Source organism: Echeneis naucrates, chromosome 20 (assembly GCF_900963305.1).
Source record: "Echeneis naucrates chromosome 20, fEcheNa1.1, whole genome shotgun sequence".
NCBI classification, from domain to species: Eukaryota; Metazoa; Chordata; class Actinopteri; order Carangiformes; family Echeneidae; genus Echeneis; species Echeneis naucrates.
Genome location: NC_042530.1, coordinates 9,916,991 through 9,937,236, shown reverse-complemented (window position 1 = coordinate 9,937,236; position 20,246 = coordinate 9,916,991). Strand labels below are relative to the sequence as shown.

The window sequence follows — 20,246 nt, the reverse complement described above, 5'->3', positions numbered from 1 at the left end:
GTGGCATAGGAAAGATTTTATAAAGGTATTAATTGGTTAGTGCTGTTGCCCCTTTCTGTGCAGAATTTGCATGTTCTAGTACTGCTACTGGTACCCGGAGTACCCTAACCCGGGTACTCGGGTTTCCTCCCACCGTCCAAAGACATCTGGTGACTCTAAGTTTTCCGTAGATCTGTGTGTGAGTGGTTGTTGGTCTCTGTCTGTCTCTGTGTGTGGACTGGTGACCTGTCCAGGGTGTACCCTGCTCTCACCCAGTGTGAGCTGGGATTGGCTCCAGTGCCTCCCGCGACCAGGAAATAGATAAGCGATTAAAGATGAATGACTGAATTAATTAATTAATAATTTATGAGGGTACATAATATTTACACAGTACACCCAAGAGAACTGACCAAAAAGCCATTGCACATGCACCAAGAAACAGTTAGCGGCAATGAGTTAGTAAATATATTGCAATGAATGACTGAAAATAAAATATAAAGTCCTGAATGAACCATATTTTGGTCAGTGCACATAGACACAGTCCTTAGAGAAGTGAGCTCCAGTCCAACTTCAAAAATACAAAACAAACAAAGACAGCTTCTTTAAGTGGTTTTGTGTGCGTGTGTGTGTGCGTGTGTGTGTGTGTGTGTGTGTGTGTGTGTGTGTGTGTGAGTGCCTGTCTACCCTTGCCCTTGGCTTCAGGGTGTGAGAAAAGGAGGAGATGGAAGGAGCTCAGCCATGTCACTGGGGAATGCTTATCGCACTGAACCATGAGACACGCACAAACAGAGAGATGCATGGACACTATTACATCCCTGCACTTGGATGCATACACTCACAGAAACACATACGAGTAAACGCTTTTGTACACACGCAGTAATATGTACTCACACGCAACATGGTGCTGAAATAAGTCAAATATCTGTTAAGCTGTTTGACAGAAAATGAATCATTATTTTTTTCTTGGGATGAACATTAATATGACAGAAGATGACACATCCTCCAGACTCTCAATTATGAGAATTTTTTTGTTTTCTGCTATTGTGAAGATTTAAAATCTTTGATTTTTGGACTGCACAGAATAAGGAGCCATACAAAACATCACAAGATATAATTTTGGTTGTCTCTCAGAACTGAAACCATTTCAGCCTTCACTCTCCTCTTCCTCATGTCCTCCATAAGGTCCCAGCTCGTCCTTCTCCTCCTGTCATCTGTCATCTATATTACCTTATTCTCATTTTCATCACTCCTTCAGTCATTTCACCCATGCCTGGCCTCTTTCCTCTCTTTCTGTTTTCTCTCATCAGCCGTCCTCTCCACACTCTCGTCTCCTCTCTCTTTCCCCCTGCCACTACTTCTCTTCTTCCCCCCTGCTCTCCATCTTCCTTGAGTAATAGGAGTGATACACAGACATGGCAAAGGGAGTGAAGACAACAGAGAAATCGCTTCATCAACCGCAGTCTAATAATTCATCAGCAGCTGTTTAGCATGCTGCTGCTTTGTCTTCATTGGCTGTCTCTGGTTTCACTTCATTCAAAACTCACAAGAAAACTTTTTCGAATTTTTCATTCGATGTTCTTCTGCCCTCCTCTCAGGTTTTCATTTAGAAGACAAAAATGGTCCCTGTTATTCAGACACAACAAACTTTTTTTATTGAATATTATGGAAGTTGCAGGGAATTGGAGACGACATTAAAGCCTCTGCATAAAATTTCATTTTGCGATGAAATAATTTTTACTGAGGACATATATAAGATAAACCTACTTAATCAATCAGTGTGCGATAAAAGTATTTCATCCAGAATAGATTGATTGCTGTTTGGAAAACGGTGAAAATGGGTGCATGGCTATTTGAAATGAAACCATCTCTACAATGAATTCACTCTGCAGCTTATCTTTGAATGGGTTAGTGTTTCCCACGGTGGAAATTTGGTTTGTTCAAAGTTGTTATTCAGTGGTATGTGTTTTTCTTTGTGTCGTTTGTTTGTTTTTTATAGATGACTACTGGAATGCTGCATCGTTCACCACCCCATCATCCTACCTGCACTTTGCCACCTTTCAGGGTGAGACCAGTGCCGACATCTCCTTCTATTTTAAGACCAGCGCACCTTATGGTGTATTTTTGGAAAACCTGGGAAACACAGACTTCATTCGCTTGGAGCTTAAATGTAAGACGCACCTGAATAATTCTTAATGACATTTCATGTTGTGTTTGTGTCTCTTGTTCTTTTTCTCACCCTGGATTTTTAATTGAGTCAACCCACCAGTCAGTCTAACGCTAGGTGCAGCCAGACCCCAATCTACTCACAGACTCACATAGGCACACAGCTGGATACTGATGCGCCAGTAACAGCCATTTGCTGTCCTGATTGTGGCGCACTTTGTATGATTGCAAGAGAGAGCAATTATTTATTTAAGGTAATTGTTGTGTACCATAATTATGTCCATTATGAACCTCTCTTTAACCAAATCACAAATTTTCAGGAATGACAAAGCACAAGCTTTCATTCTTTCTCTCTCGTACACACACACACACATACATACACACACACACACACACACACACACACACATACACACAACCTCTCGCTCACACTTTCTGTCTTGCCTTCTCTGTCTCTCTGTCTTCATCTCACTCTTTAAAAAGATAAAATAAATTATGTTTGCAAATTCAAATATTTCATGTTCTTAAAAGTTTATCTACACGGTGAAATGTATAAATTGTCACCACGTACTATTATAGATGTAAGTAGCAAAATAAACAAACTTTGTATTTAGTTGTACACTAATGTTAAAGGTTAATTAAGATTTTTCAACAGAAATCTGTATTTTATTGACAAAAACATTTGACTTTTATTACTCCATGCTATGATAAAATATTCACTACATTCAGCAATCTTATCAACTGAGTAAAACACAAACATTCTGAATTAAATCACATTTTAGTATATATGATTTGACTGTACAATTTCATACATGAAGGTTGGTTTTTTTTTTTTGTTCAGCAAAGTGGAGAAAGTGGCGACTTCTGGTCAACATGTCACACAGCAGCTTTCTGTGATGATCATGTTCAGTCCAAATTAACATCCAACCAGTGGAGAATGTTAAAATCTGGTGAAAGGTCAAAGGTGCTACCTGACCCTTTCTTACTCCTATCACCTGCCATTTTACACCAAAATACCACAGAACACATAACATAAAGTAGACAGATGATTTTCAGGCCAAACTGCTTTTAAGGCTGTAATAGTGCCACAATGGTATGTGGTATGTTGCTGACTTTGCTTTTTTCAGTTTCTCAGAGGATTAAATAAGGTTTTCAGAGTAAGGCAGATGCACACCTTAAAATGTACATATACTTCTTGTGAAAAACAACAATGTTGCAAATGTGCACAAAAAGCATACACAAAGATAAAGTAGGTATCTAGTCGGTCACAGCGGCACAGCAGGCTAGAGGAGATAGGCATAGTGTGTGTGTGTGTGTGTGTGTCTGGATGCTTTCTAAATGCCCTCACATTGATTTCCTCTCTCCTCTCCCTTGCTATCATCTTGCATTTTGCCCCACAGCACACATTTAGACACACAATCACAAAATGACTTGCACACACTCATGCACACTCATACACATTAACACACACACATAATCTCTGTCCTATTGCTGGTGCAAAAACTGTATCTGCTGCAATCCAGTCAGGGCATGAAATGACTAGCATTAAACCAGAATAGCATAGCTGTGCCATCACAGGAGCTCAAATCACATAAACACACGCTCACAGACACACACGGGACTTTGTACAAAACACACGTCACTGTGACTTCAGAAAAATCTAAGTCATCTATTAAATACTGTTCCTCTTTGAATCTTAATGGACACAAGTACGTATGGATGCATTTGCAAGGCATCATTAAAGGTGTACTCAGAGCCATGTGAACTGGGCTGGTAAAAGGATTTAGGACAGATAGAAAGGTCCAAAAATACAGAAATGCTTTACTCCTGGGGATCAGTGGAAAGTGTTTGCCATGTTTTGAGTCCTTAAGAACCTGCACTTTCAGTGATATTCATCCCCAAAGGTTATAAACATTTTCACTCTGGTATCCAACTGAGAAATGTACTTTCACCATGAAGACCTTGGTTTATAAAACTGTATTATTGCTCTTTTACGTGAAGACCTGACAGACAGAAAGTTTAAATCAGAACTTTAGCAGTTCTTGCTTTTTAAAAATTCCGGATATCTGGCTTGTAAAAACAGTATCTCGTTATCAACTAAGAAGAAAAGCAGGCCACAAATAAGTTTTTATTCAGATCCTTTTGCAAAAGATTGCCATAGGTTTAGTAGCAGTGGTCGCACTTTATTTGTCCCCCTGGGGAAAATGGTTTTCAGCATTAACACGTGGCATCTCAAAGAAAGAACACTAGACAAGCTTCAGACCTTCAATGTAAAGCATCTGTACTTCACACCTGGCAGCAGGCAGGTGCTCTATATGAAACCTTACCAAGACCCCTAAAGCTGCCTAAGCTAGACAGTAACGTGACCAAGGTGCATTATTTAGTTTAAAAGCTTAATGGCTTGCGGTACAAATGAGAATTTAGATCTGTTTTTAGTGAATAGAGGCGAACACTCTCATTTAAACAAATGACAGAGTGAAGGGGTCCTTCTGGTCACCCACAATGCTGTTTGCCCCGTGTTTATCGCCCTCTATCTGTGGTGTTAGGACTGTAAGTTCTTTGCTGGTAAACTCGTAAATTGTTTTGTTTTGTTTTCTTTGTTGATGTTGTTTTTGTTTGTTTGTTTCTGTATTTTTTTTTTTTGTTTGTCTGTTTTTGTTGTTGTTTTTTTTTTGTTTTTTTTTTTGAAGGGCCTTTTTGACATAGAGAGATGTTTTGCTCTTCAGACAATTAAAATCTTGCTTCAGCATCAACAGCAGCAGGTTTTCTGTGTTGCTCCTAATAATCACTGGCTTTTTAATAGAGTTTCCCTCCCTCAAGGGACTGGACTATCCCAGCTAGCCCTGACATTTAAAAAAAAACAACACAGAAAGCTAACACATTACATGAGACAAAACAGTCTAAATTAGCAAGTATAACAGAAAAGGCACTGAAGGGATAATGCAATGACAGTTATCTGGAAATAGATTAACAACATGTACTGTATGCATACATACACAAGCAATGATCTTTCCCACCAACATGTACAGAATCTCTTACACTATTTATTACTACTACTACTTACTTATTACTACAATTGGTTGTTTTGATCTGACGCATATTTTGGAATTTGATTATAATAAAACATTCATAGAAAAACAAATCAAATCAAAAGCCCTACTGGGTTTTCTTCTGAGCTAACATGCTAGTATAGAAACACACAAATGCATACAAATACTGTACATTCAGCCACAAGTTTACACTGACATCCATCACAGTGTCAAGTTATTAGCTTTTTCCTTTCAACTACTGCCCAGCTTGAAATGGCCTGGCTCCAGAAACCCTGAAGGATGCCAGGACAACTAAGTTCAAACTCAACATTTATTTTAATTCTCTTGTTTGGTGAATAGTTGAGTGGAGTTCACCAGGTTTAAAACTTATAAAGATAAGAGAGACAATTTAGGTGCTGTGCAAATTATGAAAAACCAATTTCCTCAGTGGAACACTTTCTAGGGTGCATCTGTCAAAATAAAAAATAGAAATCAATGAATAACTTTTTAAAACAGTTTGAACCCTTATATCTATTTAATTGTTTTAACTTTACCATTTTCCTATTTTCACATTTTTATAGTTAAAATATTTTACCTAAATAACTCTTTTAATGTAACTTGAAAGACCTCCACATTACAAACAAAACCCAAACTGCTTACATGCCTGACTCTGATACAAGAACATACATCAACATCAGATGCCAAGTCAGTGTCTTTTAATAATACCAGAGACGTCTTTGGGAGGATCCTCAAATTGAATATTGCCTTCTTCGTCTATTGAGATGTGTCAGAGTCCATTGCCAATGTAGAGTAAGAACCGCTTTCCTCACAGGTGAACTGACTTCAGTGATGAGCAGCCTGCTCTGCTCTGCTGGTGGTGCTTTTTGGGACTTGCAGTTAATTGTAGGTCTGGAGGGTGTGAACTGAAGTATCATGAAGGTTTTGCAGCTCTGAGATTTATCTCAACACACAGCTATGCAAATACACAAGATGGCCTCTGTGCTCTCTGGGCACTTAAGTTTTCAGTCTTAGATGTGGACAGAGTATAAAGAAGCTGTAAGGCATCTGTGCTGTTTTGCAATTCTGCTATAACAGCGCAAAAATAATCACACACACACTCACATGCCATCTACTTTTGTAATATATCAGAATACCCCAATAGAAAAAAACAATAGAAATGCTACTATGTTTTTTTTTTTTCTTTCAGCATTTAAAATAACTGATGTTGCTCTTTGCTTTGCAGACCTGCTCTGTGTACACAGTCATCATTTATTCAGTGTGCTAAATACTGTCAGAGGGCTTATACTGTGTGTCTCTCTGTGTTCATGAATCTGTTTGTCTGTTTGACTTTTTTGCTGTGGGTAGTTGAATGTTGCACTTCTTCATATTCATATTATAGGTTAGACTAATGCTCTCAGCACAGCTAGGCGGGCGTTTCCTGAGACGATTTCGTGTGTCTTTGCATCATATAGAAAATGATACTGTCTTCAAGAAAGGAACCAAGGAAGAGAGTGGAGAAGGAATCAATGATGGAGGGGAGGGAGGGAGGGTAAAGTGTCAGACAGAAGAAAGCAAGCGCTAAATGAAAAAACAAATGAACAAACAGTGAAAAATAAAAGTATGAAAAAAGGGACAAACATGGAAGTCAGGTTGACACGAGGGATGGTGGGGGTAGATAAAAGGAGAGAAATTAAAGAACCAGCAAACAAAAGAACAAACAGAAAATGATAATAAGGATGAAGAATAAACAGGAAAGGTAATAAAGAAACAGGAACTGTGTGTCTTGTAATGGCGCCAAGAAAAAAGAATAATTGGTGGTGTGAAAGAAGATAATTAGATGAAAGTAATGGGAAAAGAAGGAAAAGCATATTGATTGGAACACTAAAAGCAGAAAGAGCATTTCCCTATTGACAGATACATAAATTTATCCACTCTAATATTTGAGCCTAATGAAACCATAATGACGCAGTAACATATAGAGCTAAGAACTGGTTATATATCATCTGTATGACTACAGCACACTGGTGCCAATAACCACCATATGGCACCACCCAGAATATATTGCCTTTATACGCAGTCTCACAGTAGTACCAAACATTAAGGAAGCAGTCATATTGCGTTTTAATTTGACAACTGCAAATTGCCTTTCTGGCAGCAAGAATAACTCCCTCATTGTTGCATCATTGTTGCTTAATTAGCTTCATCGGTCAGAAACATTTTGCAGAGGCAAGCACTCACTGAGCATCTCCCATCAAAACACAATGAGCACGCAGACATAGAACCTGCCACTAATCTATAAATCATATTCATTATTCATTCAGTCATACAATTGATTATTATCTGCAGGGCCTTGTAGGCCTTCAGATATACTTTATACTATATCTGATCTCTTTGATAGTTGTTCTCTTCTAAATTTTGCTGAGAAGGACTAAAATGGTAAGCATCTAGCTACTGGCAGCCTTCATGTGAGAAACTTCAGAAGTCATATGACTGTGTGACTGCTGCTGAGGGCAGAGGTCTGGCTGTAATACTCAGGCTTTGTCGCTGCTAGAAGGCTCTGTGGTTAGGAGAGTTCCGAGTAAAATTTCTGGCCTAGTACACATTATTTACTTGACAATACCACTGTAATGCACTTCAGTATCAATACACTTACACACGCACACACACACACTCAGCGTCTCTTTTTTGTCTTTTCTGCCATAACATCAATTTCAGTAATATGAATGAATATTTGACCTGTCATAGTTGAAAGGTGCAACAGTATAACAGTGCCCCCTGTTGGTTTGCAGTAATATCAGGCCACTGAATTAGCAACAATAAATTTTATGGCTTTGTAATGCTTCAACAGCATACTCATTCAAATCCACTTATTTTAGCATAATGAAGATTAATAATGCAGAAAAAACAAGGCCATCGAGCCCTCTTTCCTCATCTGTCTGCTTTTCCTCCGTTTTCCTGATAATTTAAACAATCTATTTTCAACTCATTTCATTTTCCTCTCTGCTTTCCTTGGTTTTTCTTCCTCAAACAAAACCTTGGAAACCTCTAACTTCTAAAACAACTAAAGATACATAGAGACTGTCACGATGCAACTTCATGTCATGCAAAGTCAACAGTTCCTGGCATGTATCGACTGACTGTGAGTTTAGTCCTGTCCAAAGCTGTGAGTAGTCATGTATTACAGCAAAGCTGAAATCTATACAAACCAAATGAATGGCCTTGAAACAAATGAGCCATTAGATTAGAAATTGAACGCGTATTTACCTGCAGTTTGGACTATGACAGACCAGGGAATTATGGGATTTGGAGAGTTGTTTGTATTGTGCGGTTTTTAAAGGTTCTTCTCTAAGCTTCTCTCCTTTACTGTCCTTCCGCAGCTCCAAAAGTTGTCTCCTTCTCCTTCGATGTTGGAAACGGACCTGTGGAGTTAACTGTGCATTCAGACATGCCCCTCAATGATGACCAATGGCACCGTGTGATGGCTGAGCGAAACGTGAAAGAGGCTGTCCTCCAGTTGGATCAGACGTATCGAGCATCTCAGCTAGCTCCTGCACAGGGACACACACGGCTGGAGCTGTTTAGCCAGCTCTACGTGGGTAAGCCACTCACATTCACTCCAAAACAATCCAAACAAAATCTCTCCAGCGTAAAAATGATTCACACATTTGATCGAATTTTGAACAACACTCAGAGATAAAGACACCATAATTCCTAATGTTGATGTGTCGAAAGCCGTTGGTACACGTCATTCCTTGTAATTGTAATTTGGAATGAACTGTTGATCACAAGAACTCTCTCTGCTCTCTGTATTTTCAGTAACACTACCCTCAGACATGGACTTCCACTGTGAGGATGTATGAGTGGTTCATGAGTTAAAGCTGAATTCACTGTATTCAGTCCAGCTTAGCCACAGCTGCTGCTAATTACGTTAATGTTAATCCAGTGTCTCTGCACACAGACACATGCAGCCATTTCACATTTTACATTTCACATATTACACTACAACCTCTGTTGGCTTTGAGGCTGTGTGTCTCCAACTTATTTCACTTTTAGAGGTCATTTCTTTGTTATTTTAATGCTTTCACTCTGCATTTATATGACTTTGAATTAAGAATCTATTATAGCATAAAGCAATATCAATCCCCTGCCTTTCTTACATTCACACAAAGACATTCTGCTCAAAATGTTAGGCAGATCAAGCCCGTATTATCCCACAGTTTATGCTTACACTTTGCTACAGGGCTTTAGTTTGTTCTTAATGGTTTGGTCTACTATTCAAAACAAAATATCGGTCAAGCTCATCAAGAGTTCAAATGGACAGTTTTCTTCCTGTTCTTTCGGTTCTACGTCTCGTTCTACCTTTTGTGCTGAACTGTCAATACTCCCTAAACCAAACTCTGACACTAAAATAGTTTTAGGGATTTGTGGATACAAGGAAAAGTGCTGAGGCGGATCACAGAGTTCCTACTATCTCATGAAAAAAGTTCTGCCCAAAGGAGATTGTTCCAAATTCCAATCAGGCATCCTGATGTGATAGCCTTAACCCCCTGATCCCTGCTTATAATTTCATCGTCTCATCACTTCTGCTGAATCAACTGCTGCTGAAACATTCTCACCCTATCATGTCCCAATTTGCCTCTCAGTGTGTTTGCACTTTAATTTGCTGGAATGGAGAGAGACAAGAAAGTTTTAGTCACTATGCATCTTAAAGGGAAGGAAACCAGACCAGGCTTCCAGATTGTACTTTGGCCATCATCTCATTTGCATGTGTGTTTTCTGATTTCTCTGCCAAAGGATGAAGGGAAGAGGAGGCCTGTGGGTGGTACAATTCTTGGAACACACAAAAAAGTAATACAGGATAATAGATAGAGAGCAGCGGAATAGTTGTTTGTAACAACATCCAGAGAGGTGACAGCACCTTCTCATATCTGATTTCTAATCCCTGGTTAATCCTTATTACTGCATTGCTCAGGGAATTTACAGTGTGACACACAGGAAGTGACACAGCCACTAAAGGGAAGTGGTTTAGAGGTGGCCTCTGACTCCAGGGAAAGATATAATGTTTTGAGTCTGATGGAGAGATTTAGAAAGAGTAGAAGGAGTGAGAGAGAATGAGAAAGAGACCTGGAGGCATTAAGATTTTATCAAATTCTTCGCTGTAATGGAACATCCTGTCTCTGATTGCGATATGTGTCATTGAGGTGAAAAAAAAACAGTCTAAGCGAGAAATAAAAAGTAATAGATCTAGGAAGGATATATAAATAATAAAGAAAAGTGGTTAGCTTTGAGAAATTATTTTTTTAAATGGGTGGCCTGGGTCGTTGTGCTTCTGTGAACTGTCAACCTGACCAGCAATAATACAACAAGTGAGAATGAGTTGACAGTCCTCAGGCATGGCTCTCTTGCCTGGGTCTTACCACTTACACCTCACCTGTGTGTGACAGCTGCCTCATTGAACAGCAGCGTCTGACCTACACACTGCCAGCTGTACCTTTAAGCACTGAAACTGATACAATGTTTGATTTCATTTCATTATCTGGACATTGAAGGGTTTTTACCAGACAGAAGCTTTTTTTTTTTTTTTTTTTTTTTTCCTCACCCACATTCTTAGAAAGAGGGAGAAAGAAAATGCACAGAAATAAATAACTGCCTTCAACTTAAAAGGTGGATATGTTTATACTTGAACAGTCGCCCTCAAATGTTTGCACTTCATTATATGAATAATTTCCCCTCTAGAATAGCATTGTGGCTACATTAACTGGTGAGGTAGCTTGTTACATCAACAAATAGGGCAAGCGCATAAAATTAGCAGTCTGGTGGTTTTCACAAAGAGGGTGGTCTGGGATGGAGTTGAACTCCCATCCTGAATTATTGTTTCCCCCTGCTACAGTGAGCTTTAATTTGCTTAACTGGGTCTCATATCTGTCTCTGTATCATCTCCTTCTCTCCTTCTCAATCAATATGCTCCTCATCAAGCATTTGATTGCTTTAGTGTTTACTGCATGGTGGCTCATTTGCTCTAATGGCCACGAGAGTAAATGTTATACCATCAGCCTGCTGTCATTTACTTCACACAGTTAACTTTTAGCTCTCAATTCACTTCATACATGCACATTACAATAAATCTTGCCACGTTTTATTTGTTGAATGTAACCATCTGTTCTTTTGATTTCCCTCTTGATTAAGGCTCACTAGCAGTTATTATAATTTTGCATGTTTTTGCTCAGTTCTCATGGTCAGATTTTTTTCTTTCTACTCTTTTCTGCTATTTTCCTTGCCCCTGTCCTCATGGATCTGCATCTCGCTTGTTGCTGGTCATTGCATGTCTGCCACCCCCTATCACAGGAAAACCAGCATCGCTCACCTGTCAAGACAGTAGGTAACATTTAATGATCAACATGTCATGATGATTCAGTAATGGCAAATAATTTTTTTTCAGAACAAACCATAAGGAACCACGTATAAGAAAACAAAGATTTATTTAAGGTTCAAAAAGTGTAATTCAGTTGTAGATCCACACTGGAGATGATAAAAAGGTTTGAAAGAATTCATGTTCTGGAGTTGCCGGTTATTGTTTTGGCTCATATAACACATGAAGACAAAAACAATTACAAAATGACAATTAGGATTAAAATACTATTCTAGAGTCAGCTGTCATTATAAATGGTAGCTCCAATAAACATGGAGTGGTTAAATGCTGTATTCTGTATTTCTTCAGTGTTGAAGTATAAAGAGAAAGAGAGAGGGCATAAAACCAATCTATTTTCCCATTTATCCAATGGCAATGAAAGAACAGCAGTGCAGCAGCTCTGCAGCCTCTTGGTGTAAATGGGGAATTTGTCTGCATGGTTGGATCAGGTTTTCAAAAGAGCAGTCTAACTGCACACTTGTGTACTTGCATATATTGTCTGTCCCCTTAATTATATGGCGTATCTAAATGCATTCTGTGAGTTTATTCATTACGCCATCCATCACTAATCAGTGATGCAGAAACCACAGACAAAGTGAAGGTCAGATGATCAAATTTTATGACTTCTCTTTTAATTAGGCTGTTGCAAATTGTGTGTACTGTATGTGTGCGTGTCTCTGTGTACTGCATATATCCCAATGAATGTGAACTATTTTCTCATTAGCAAACCATTATTGATTGAAGATTCTCAGCCTTCCAGGTCCTCATCTCAAGCTGCCTTCCATTCTCCTGAACTTCAGCACTATTGAAAAAGCAGATCCAAACAGGACTCTCAGATTAAAGGTCAAACATCTTTGAGAATCTCAAGCAAGTAGAGCTGCCTTTATATAAGATTTGGAGAGAGGCTCTATTAAAACTGTAGTGATATTATTAGTATTATTTTTAACCAGAAGGATTTGTGTTTTCCTGGCCTTTCCCAAGCTAGAAAGTCCTCAGCACACTTAAGGCTTGGTGAAAATTGCAAATGAGTGGGGTAAAATATCTAAAAAAAAATCAAATGTACTAGACAAATTTACTAGACTTAGAATCACATCATTAACAACATCAACTGATGTATCAAGGTGATTGTTATTTATATTAATATATTCATTTATTTGCATCACCCACCGGATCACAAAAATGAATGTGTACAAATTTGTGACTAAGCCTATAATGACTTCAGTCAGGTTCTGCCTGCTTTATGATTCATACTGAAGTGTGCATGCATTTGTGCGTGAGTACGTGATACGTGTCAGCCCTGGTCTCCACAGGCCTCCAGCCTGCTGTCCGTTCAATCAGGATGATTTAGACCTGGATAAACAGGTGGCAGAAACCTCCAGCCAATCAGTGGGAGAACACAGATTAATTAACAGGTCTACTAAAAGTCAAATCCTTAGTGGGAATGGAAAGTGGAGAGAGCCCGTGAACACCCTGCTGCATCTTGATCTGTGAATAATGGCTATATTGGCTAGAGAGAGGGTGCATGTTTTAGTAATGTAATTGTGTGTGGGTGTGGGGAAGATAGCAGCTTTCTGTGTAATAATGCTGCTAAGGGAGAGACTGTGAGGGAGTGTAAGCACAAATCTTCTAACGTCTTCATGAATGGATGTTTTTTTGTTATCCAAAAGATGCAGTTGAGAGGTTTAATAACTAAAATGCCCCTCGGCTCTTGTTAGTGATGGTTTGCTCGAGCTACACTCATAGCAGTGTGTTCCAGACAGTGTAACCATCCTCTGTAGGTGTGCTTGCATACGTCTGAATCTGTACCTGTGGGTTTATGTTTATGAGTATGTTTATTTCCATAGTCAATTAGGTGCACATTAATCTATTTAACACCCCTACTCTGTCCAAGTTAATGGGTAGTTAGACTGTAATGGGGCAGGCCAGAATGACGATGGAAGCACTTTAGAGGAATGGCTATCGACACCCTAAGGCTAAGCATTAATGCTCATATTGACTAATTCAAATCAGGTATGCTGTGTGTGATCTCATTTAAATGTGTGTAGGTCTGTTGTATGTAGTTTACATGCACTCATGCAGCCATTGCTCGTGTTTGCTTGTGAGATATTCATTAAGACACAGTGTTCATTAGGCTGTTCTAATTAGTGAAGAAATCAAACGAGTTGAAGGTTGTTTCAAGAGCGGTGTCACAGCCGGAACGATTAACGTGACATCAGTGCTTCCTCCAGGAGTTAGGTTTCCAAAAGAGATTAAAAAAGAGCCGCTTGCATTCAAAATGACTTATGTGACTCTGACTTTCATTTGTCCTCACTTCCCTCCCTTTATTTGTTTTCTTTCCTTTTTCACTTATTTACCCATGCTGCATATCCGTGCTTCACTGATGGCACCTCCCACCCTGTTGTGTGTTTCCTCCTGCTGCTCTGTGTCCTGCTCCTCAGGTGCTGCAGGTGGACAGAGGGGCTTCCTGGGCTGCATCCGAGCCCTACGGATGAACGGCATCACACTCGATCTGGAAGAGAGGGCCAAGGTCACGCCTGGGGTCAAACCGGGTTGCCAAGGCCACTGCACCAGTTATGGGATGTATTGCCGAAATGGAGGGAAGTGTGTGGAGAAGTACAATGGCTACTTGTGTGACTGCAACTCCACTGCCTATGATGGCCCATTCTGCACCAGAGGTAAGAGGCATTTTGTGTAAGATTATGTCACTCTCCAATTCAATAGGTGTATCATTGGACTATAAATGCAGCTGAGATTGCGTTACACTGTCACACTGTTTTCCAAACCTCATATGCAAGACAAGTGGGTCTCCCCTGTTGTGGGCTTTCAGATTGTCTTCTTTTTTTTATATCAGAATTATTTTTTCCCATTTTTTACAGAGCCCTAAGGTATCTAATATATATATAATTCAAATCAGGTATGCTTTATATTCTTTCCATTCCCTTCCTCAAAATTACCACCCAGCTCAGAAATTTGAGCTGACACAATGAGTCATAATCACTAAGCTAGCACCTTTCAAGAAACTTCAACAGGCGTCTTTGTGAAAGCATTTTATCTTAAGTTCTCAATGCCAATGACCAGGGTTACTGCTGGAGTCGTCATATTTCAACGAGCCTCATATCTGATAACCCACTGTGCTTTTTGCTGTGCTCTGTGATTGGCCTCACTTCCTATTCAGTTTGGAGCTGTCCTGTTGAAAGTGTTTGGGCTTATGATAAAAGGCATCGATTGAGAATGGTATTATGCTTTCCCACCAATTCTCCCTGACTTTAGATAGCATTCACTGAATGCTAATACCGTGCAGATGCAGAGCTGAGACATAAAACTAAAAAAACCAAATGCACGTCACTTCGCAAAGCAAAAAGGTAGTGGTAGATTTTTGAAGCTCAGAGGTGAGAAATGTCACACGTTAACTTAGCATCTGCACTGTTGCGTATTGCTAAAACATCATATTTGTTTCACAGGGAGTCATTAGATACACTATTAAAGTTCGACTTCCCAAAACAAGTCTTGATAAAAAGCTCAGGGGAGGAGAGCAGCATTGCTCTCAGAGGCTTTCTGCTAGCTCCCAGTCAGAGTTGATCCCCGACACGTGAATTAATTTGTTTCCTAAAGCCGAATAGTGTTTTTTCCCTGTGCACTTGGCAGGGGGGTGACAAGATGACAGAAAAGCAGAGTGTGTGTGTGGTGTGGAAGAAGATGACAGTGTGTGGTGATATGCTAGTGTAGGACATGAAAAGACCTCCTCTGAATTCTGTCATAACCAATCAGACATTTCAGGATTTAGAGAATAGAGATTACTGTCTGTGTGCGTGTGTGTGTGTTTGTGTGTTCATGCGTCTGTCTCTGTATATGTCAGAAATAGAGAAACAAACAAAGGGAGAGAGCACACTCTTGTGTCTGTTTGTTTTCGTGCATGGCACGTGATGTTTTTTTCCTTCCTTTTTGCTCTGCTTCCATCTCTCTTCCTTTTTGTTTGCCTTTCTCTCCTCCTTGTGCCCTCACTCTTCACTTGTGACTTTTTTGTGCTCTCACATTCTGTCTTCTTTTCCTCTTATCTCAATTTCATCCCTTCATCTTCTTCATGGTCTTTGTGCAATTCTGCTGCTTTTTCAACAATTTTTTTTCATTCTTTGTTGTCTCCTTTGTTTGGTTCTTCTCCTCTTCTGTCACTTTCCAACAGTTTTTTTCTGTTCTTCCCATCCATTTTCCTTACTCCATCTCTGAATTCACAACTATTCACTACCCACTAATCCACTATCTTCTATTCTCTGTTTTTTTTTTTTTTTTTTTTTTTTATTGTCTCCATTTTTACTAATTTTTACTCATTTCTACTCTCTCCTCTCTGGAATATGTCTCTGTGGTTTTTCCCTCCCATTGTACTCCCCCTCTTCTCCTCCACTTTCATCCTTTTTTCTCATTTATTCCCCTGCTCTTCCTCCCATCTTTGTCTCTTTCCCCTCAAAATTTCCATCTCTTTCTGCCTCTTCTGTTCTCAGTTTTATTTCTCTCCTGACTCTCTCCCCATCCTCCCAGTGAGTGAAAAATGCATGAAGCCAGCCATAATTGCATAGTGCATTTCCACTGTATCCATATTTACACAGTGCTCAGGGGACCATACTGTATTATTAGTATTATTATTATCATACGGTCTCATTCTTCTCCTTTTGTGCCAGCGTTCACATGTAAATACATATATGGACACACATATGCAAAAAAAGTTCACTGACTAACTGAAGTTGTTTGAACGCTTACAGAATTCCCTTTCCAAAACATTTTCACACACTGACAAGTAAACAGTGCAAGTGCCTGGGGCAGGCACTGTTTTTGATTTTTTTATTATTATTATTATTATTATTATTCTCTTATACTTTTGGACAATTGTGTGTGTGTGTGTGTTGTTGAGGCTCCATGCAGTTCGTAAGAGTTTCTCCTTTTAATCTCAGCAGGACCGAGAACGCTGACAGAGGTCACATAAAGGGGCCTCATAATCTACAGTTTGCATAAATTAACACAGAGTATTGAACTCTTCAGTAAAGAGCTTAGAAAGGCCAAGGCCTCTTTAAATATATAAATTGTTACTGTTACTATTGGATGTACTGTTAAATTTAGGATTTTTAAATTTTTTTTTTTTTTTTTTTGAGTTAGGTAACTGGACCAAGCAAAGCTAACATTTGCTTGCTTATATGACACAAGTAAAGAGTGACACAGCTGCATTGATGGTCTGACCTGACTATTATGGCACTTCAAATTATTTAAAATTTAATTTAATTGAATTTAATTTAACATTAATTTAATGTGTTTTTCCAAAAATGACACAGGCAATTTAGCTAAGTTCTTAAGCATCAGGTATATCCCGTTCATTCTTACGTACATGATTGACTTTTTCTTTTCTCGTTGTGTGTTTTTACAGTTCTATGTTTCTAGGGGTCTAGCTGGACATCCATGCTAATCTACATTGAAATGTGTCATATTATTTGTGTATTCAAATGCTGTTTTGTAATAAATTTAAAGAATGCAGTGAAGTATGTTGCTGCCCTTGGAGAGATACTGCACTTTGTTGAATTTAAGTCCGATTTAGTTAATACTCAGCTGCATGAATCTCAACAGACACCTAACAACCAGCTTCACGCGTTCTCTGCATGGTTAACACAGAACAATTGCAGAAATGGGTCTCTCCAGACTCCCAAAGCTTGAAACTACATCAGTTTACAGCAGAATGGAGGATAAAATTGTGCGGTTGCTGAATGGAGGTAAAGATTTGCCTATACACCAATACCCATCTCGAACTTGTCCATTTTCTAGTAATAGGGAATCTATTAAATTTAACTAATGTAGCTTGAAGTATTTATTGTACTGTGTCCGGTGGGAGTCGATGGGAGAAGTGAAGCCTTAAAATAAGATGCATAAATGTGCTCACTTAGTATTCTACCCTCGTAAGTGGTGTAGATATATATTTTCCCTGCTGCCGCTGGGGAAAGGCAAACATGTCAAGGCATATTCCTTGGCATTTACACACACACACACACACACACAACCCAGGGCTCTCTGCTTTCCCTGTAACTATTCTCTTTAATTTCACGCATATTGTGCCTTTTATTTCATTTGTAACACAACATTGTGCAAGCAAGCACATACACACATATAAACCCAAACAATGGTGCATAACAGAAGTATAGAAAAACTAAAATCCCTTCTTATCAACACTTTGCAAGAATCGATAAGTATCCTGGAATGGCTGAAATATGCCATTAGGTCTGTTAATGTACTGGTAAACAATGTATTGTTTGGTTTCAAATGCAGGATCACAGCAATTTAACACCCACTTTACTACACCCCCTGAACACAGCCATATTTATGTGTGTGCTTATTTCTCTCTGGCCATATAATATATCTACCCTGTTGTGTCTTGGCATGTGTGAATTTTGAGCACTTCACTGTAGCTTCCTCTTAATGGAAGATGCCTTTCTTTCTTTCTTTCTTTCTTTCTTTCTTTTTTCTTTCTTTCCTTTCTGTTTTCTCTCACCAGTTTATGTTTTTGGTGTGCTTCACATTTTTCTTATTTCTTCTGTTATCTCACCCAGATGTCGGAGGCTTCTTTGAGGCAGGAACATTGATCAAGTACAACATCATGCCTGAAGCAGTTGCAGGAGCCAGTAGAGACATGAAGATTACGACGCACCAGCTCATGCCACATGAAGTGAATCTGACAAAGGAAGAAGTAGCTTTCAGTTTCAGCACATCCAGTGCTCCAGCTATACTGATGTATGTCAGCTCCAGGACGCAGGACTACCTAGCTGTAGTGTTAAGGCAGAATGGTACGATCCACACACACACACAGACAAGCAGTTTGTGGATAATCACAAATAAAAGGTCTGCTTGGAGTAATGCATGTTAGTGCTGCAAAGTGTATTCTTAAAGGCTGTCCTTTGAAGACACTTTACAAAGTTGCATAATCTACAAAAATCCTCTTCAGTTAGCAGCCTCACAGTAAGCAGCTGACAGGCAGCGAAGTGCTTTGATAAAATAGCAGTAATAAAAATTTGGCAGTGCCATCTAGCGTTTCAGCAATTGATGTGGACAAATAAAGCCACAAAATACTCACATTGCTCAGGGGTGCTGCTAGAAATTCTTGATCCTCCTGCTAACACAGCAAATGCAGTAAATATATAATCCCTGTGTCAAGCTGTGGGTCATCTGAATCATTCGTAGTTTGCCCCCCCTCCTCCCTTGCCCTTCTTTACAATCACTTTAAAAAGGAAGCTGTACTTCAGGCTTGAGTGTTTAGTTCAATAAATGCCCTTTTGGGAGAGAAACAATTATAATTCTATCGATTAAAATTAATTAAAACTATCTCTGTCATCAATTTCTTATACATCACCATGGACCTGTCAACAGTCATGTTCTTTGAGCCACATCAACATCAACAGATATCTAGATATTTAATTTTATTTATTTAGGTATTTACTGACGAGCGCTCATGGTTAATAATTTTCTATAAGTTGTTGGCATTTAATGCAACCACACCAAACCATCCTGGCTTCAGGTTCAATGCAAGTGCGGTATAACCTCGGAGGCCTGAGGGATCCATTTACTATTGATGTAGACCAGCGTAACCTGGCCAATGGACAGCCCCACAGCATCAATATGTCCCGTGTCAACAGAAGCATCACCATCCAGGTATAAACAACACACACAGACATTTCTGAGTATGGCGCAACACAAATTTCAGGCTTTTAGTTAGTGCTTACACCAAAGTGTGAAAAGTATCACATGCACATTCTCATTCACAAGCACGCAATCACATGAGCACAAATGGTTTGCAGTAACTCAGAGGGGAGTGCCTGTCCTGTTCTGTTGTGTGCCACTGTTTATCCACTTCCAGTAGACAGCCTAAGTGCAGCAACAGAGAGAATTGATCGATCTGTGTGTTTTGTAGGAAAGCACAGTGTTACTAGTGTTAGCATGTAAGTGTGTGCATGTTTGTGTATGTGCCTGTGCATGACAGTGTGTTTGTTTGTAAATACTTGTCTGTCTGTGTGCGATTGTGTGCTCTTGATTTTTGTGCAGCTAAACAGCTTACTGCAGATCAATACAGCCAAGGCTCAGTCAGTACCTGTCAAGGATTTTGAGAGAATTCATCTATGATTCAGCTACGATATGCTTTGTTTTGGGCTAAAATGCCCAAATTTCACTGCAGGCTGTAAGGACTGAGGACTCTAAGTGGATGCAACCAGCCAATAAAACATAGTTATTGGTTGCTTCAGAATAAATTTGACTTTGCATGAGCAGTTTGTGCTTTTCTGAGTACTGCCTTGCCCTCTATAATGATAACCAAAGAATTGATTTGTGAAAAGCCATCTTTGCTCTGCACATGGATCCCTAACTTTTCATTTTTGATTTTGATTATGAAGGAAACACATTCTCAGATTAAATCAATTACATACTTATTTGTAAAGAGCCCACTTAAATGGATGAATAGTATTAACCAGAGCCAACATTCTGCATTGGACTCTGAGTTCTGTTACTTATGTTGGTATCATTCATCATATCCTCATCAAATTTAATCCATAATCACGTACAATCATTTTAGCCCAGGTCTTCATGTTAAGAATTTCTGCAGAGAAAAATTGAGTACAATTACATTTCAATTACCTGTAAAAAAAAGA

At 39.1% G+C, this 20,246-nt stretch overlaps 1 protein-coding gene across 1 annotated transcript in view; it reads left to right on the top strand.

Moving 5' to 3' along the window:
- cntnap2a (contactin associated protein 2a) overlaps positions 1 to 20,246 on the top strand; it is a 285,019-nt gene that overhangs the window by 246,630 nt on the left and 18,143 nt on the right. Inside the window, exons 18-22 of the mRNA XM_029528868.1 lie at positions 1,976 to 2,146; positions 8,549 to 8,767; positions 14,019 to 14,255; positions 18,162 to 18,395; positions 19,124 to 19,257. Coding sequence (XP_029384728.1) covers positions 1,976 to 2,146; positions 8,549 to 8,767; positions 14,019 to 14,255; positions 18,162 to 18,395; positions 19,124 to 19,257 — 995 coding nt within the window. The remainder of the gene's footprint in view (positions 1 to 1,975; positions 2,147 to 8,548; positions 8,768 to 14,018; positions 14,256 to 18,161; positions 18,396 to 19,123; positions 19,258 to 20,246) is intronic.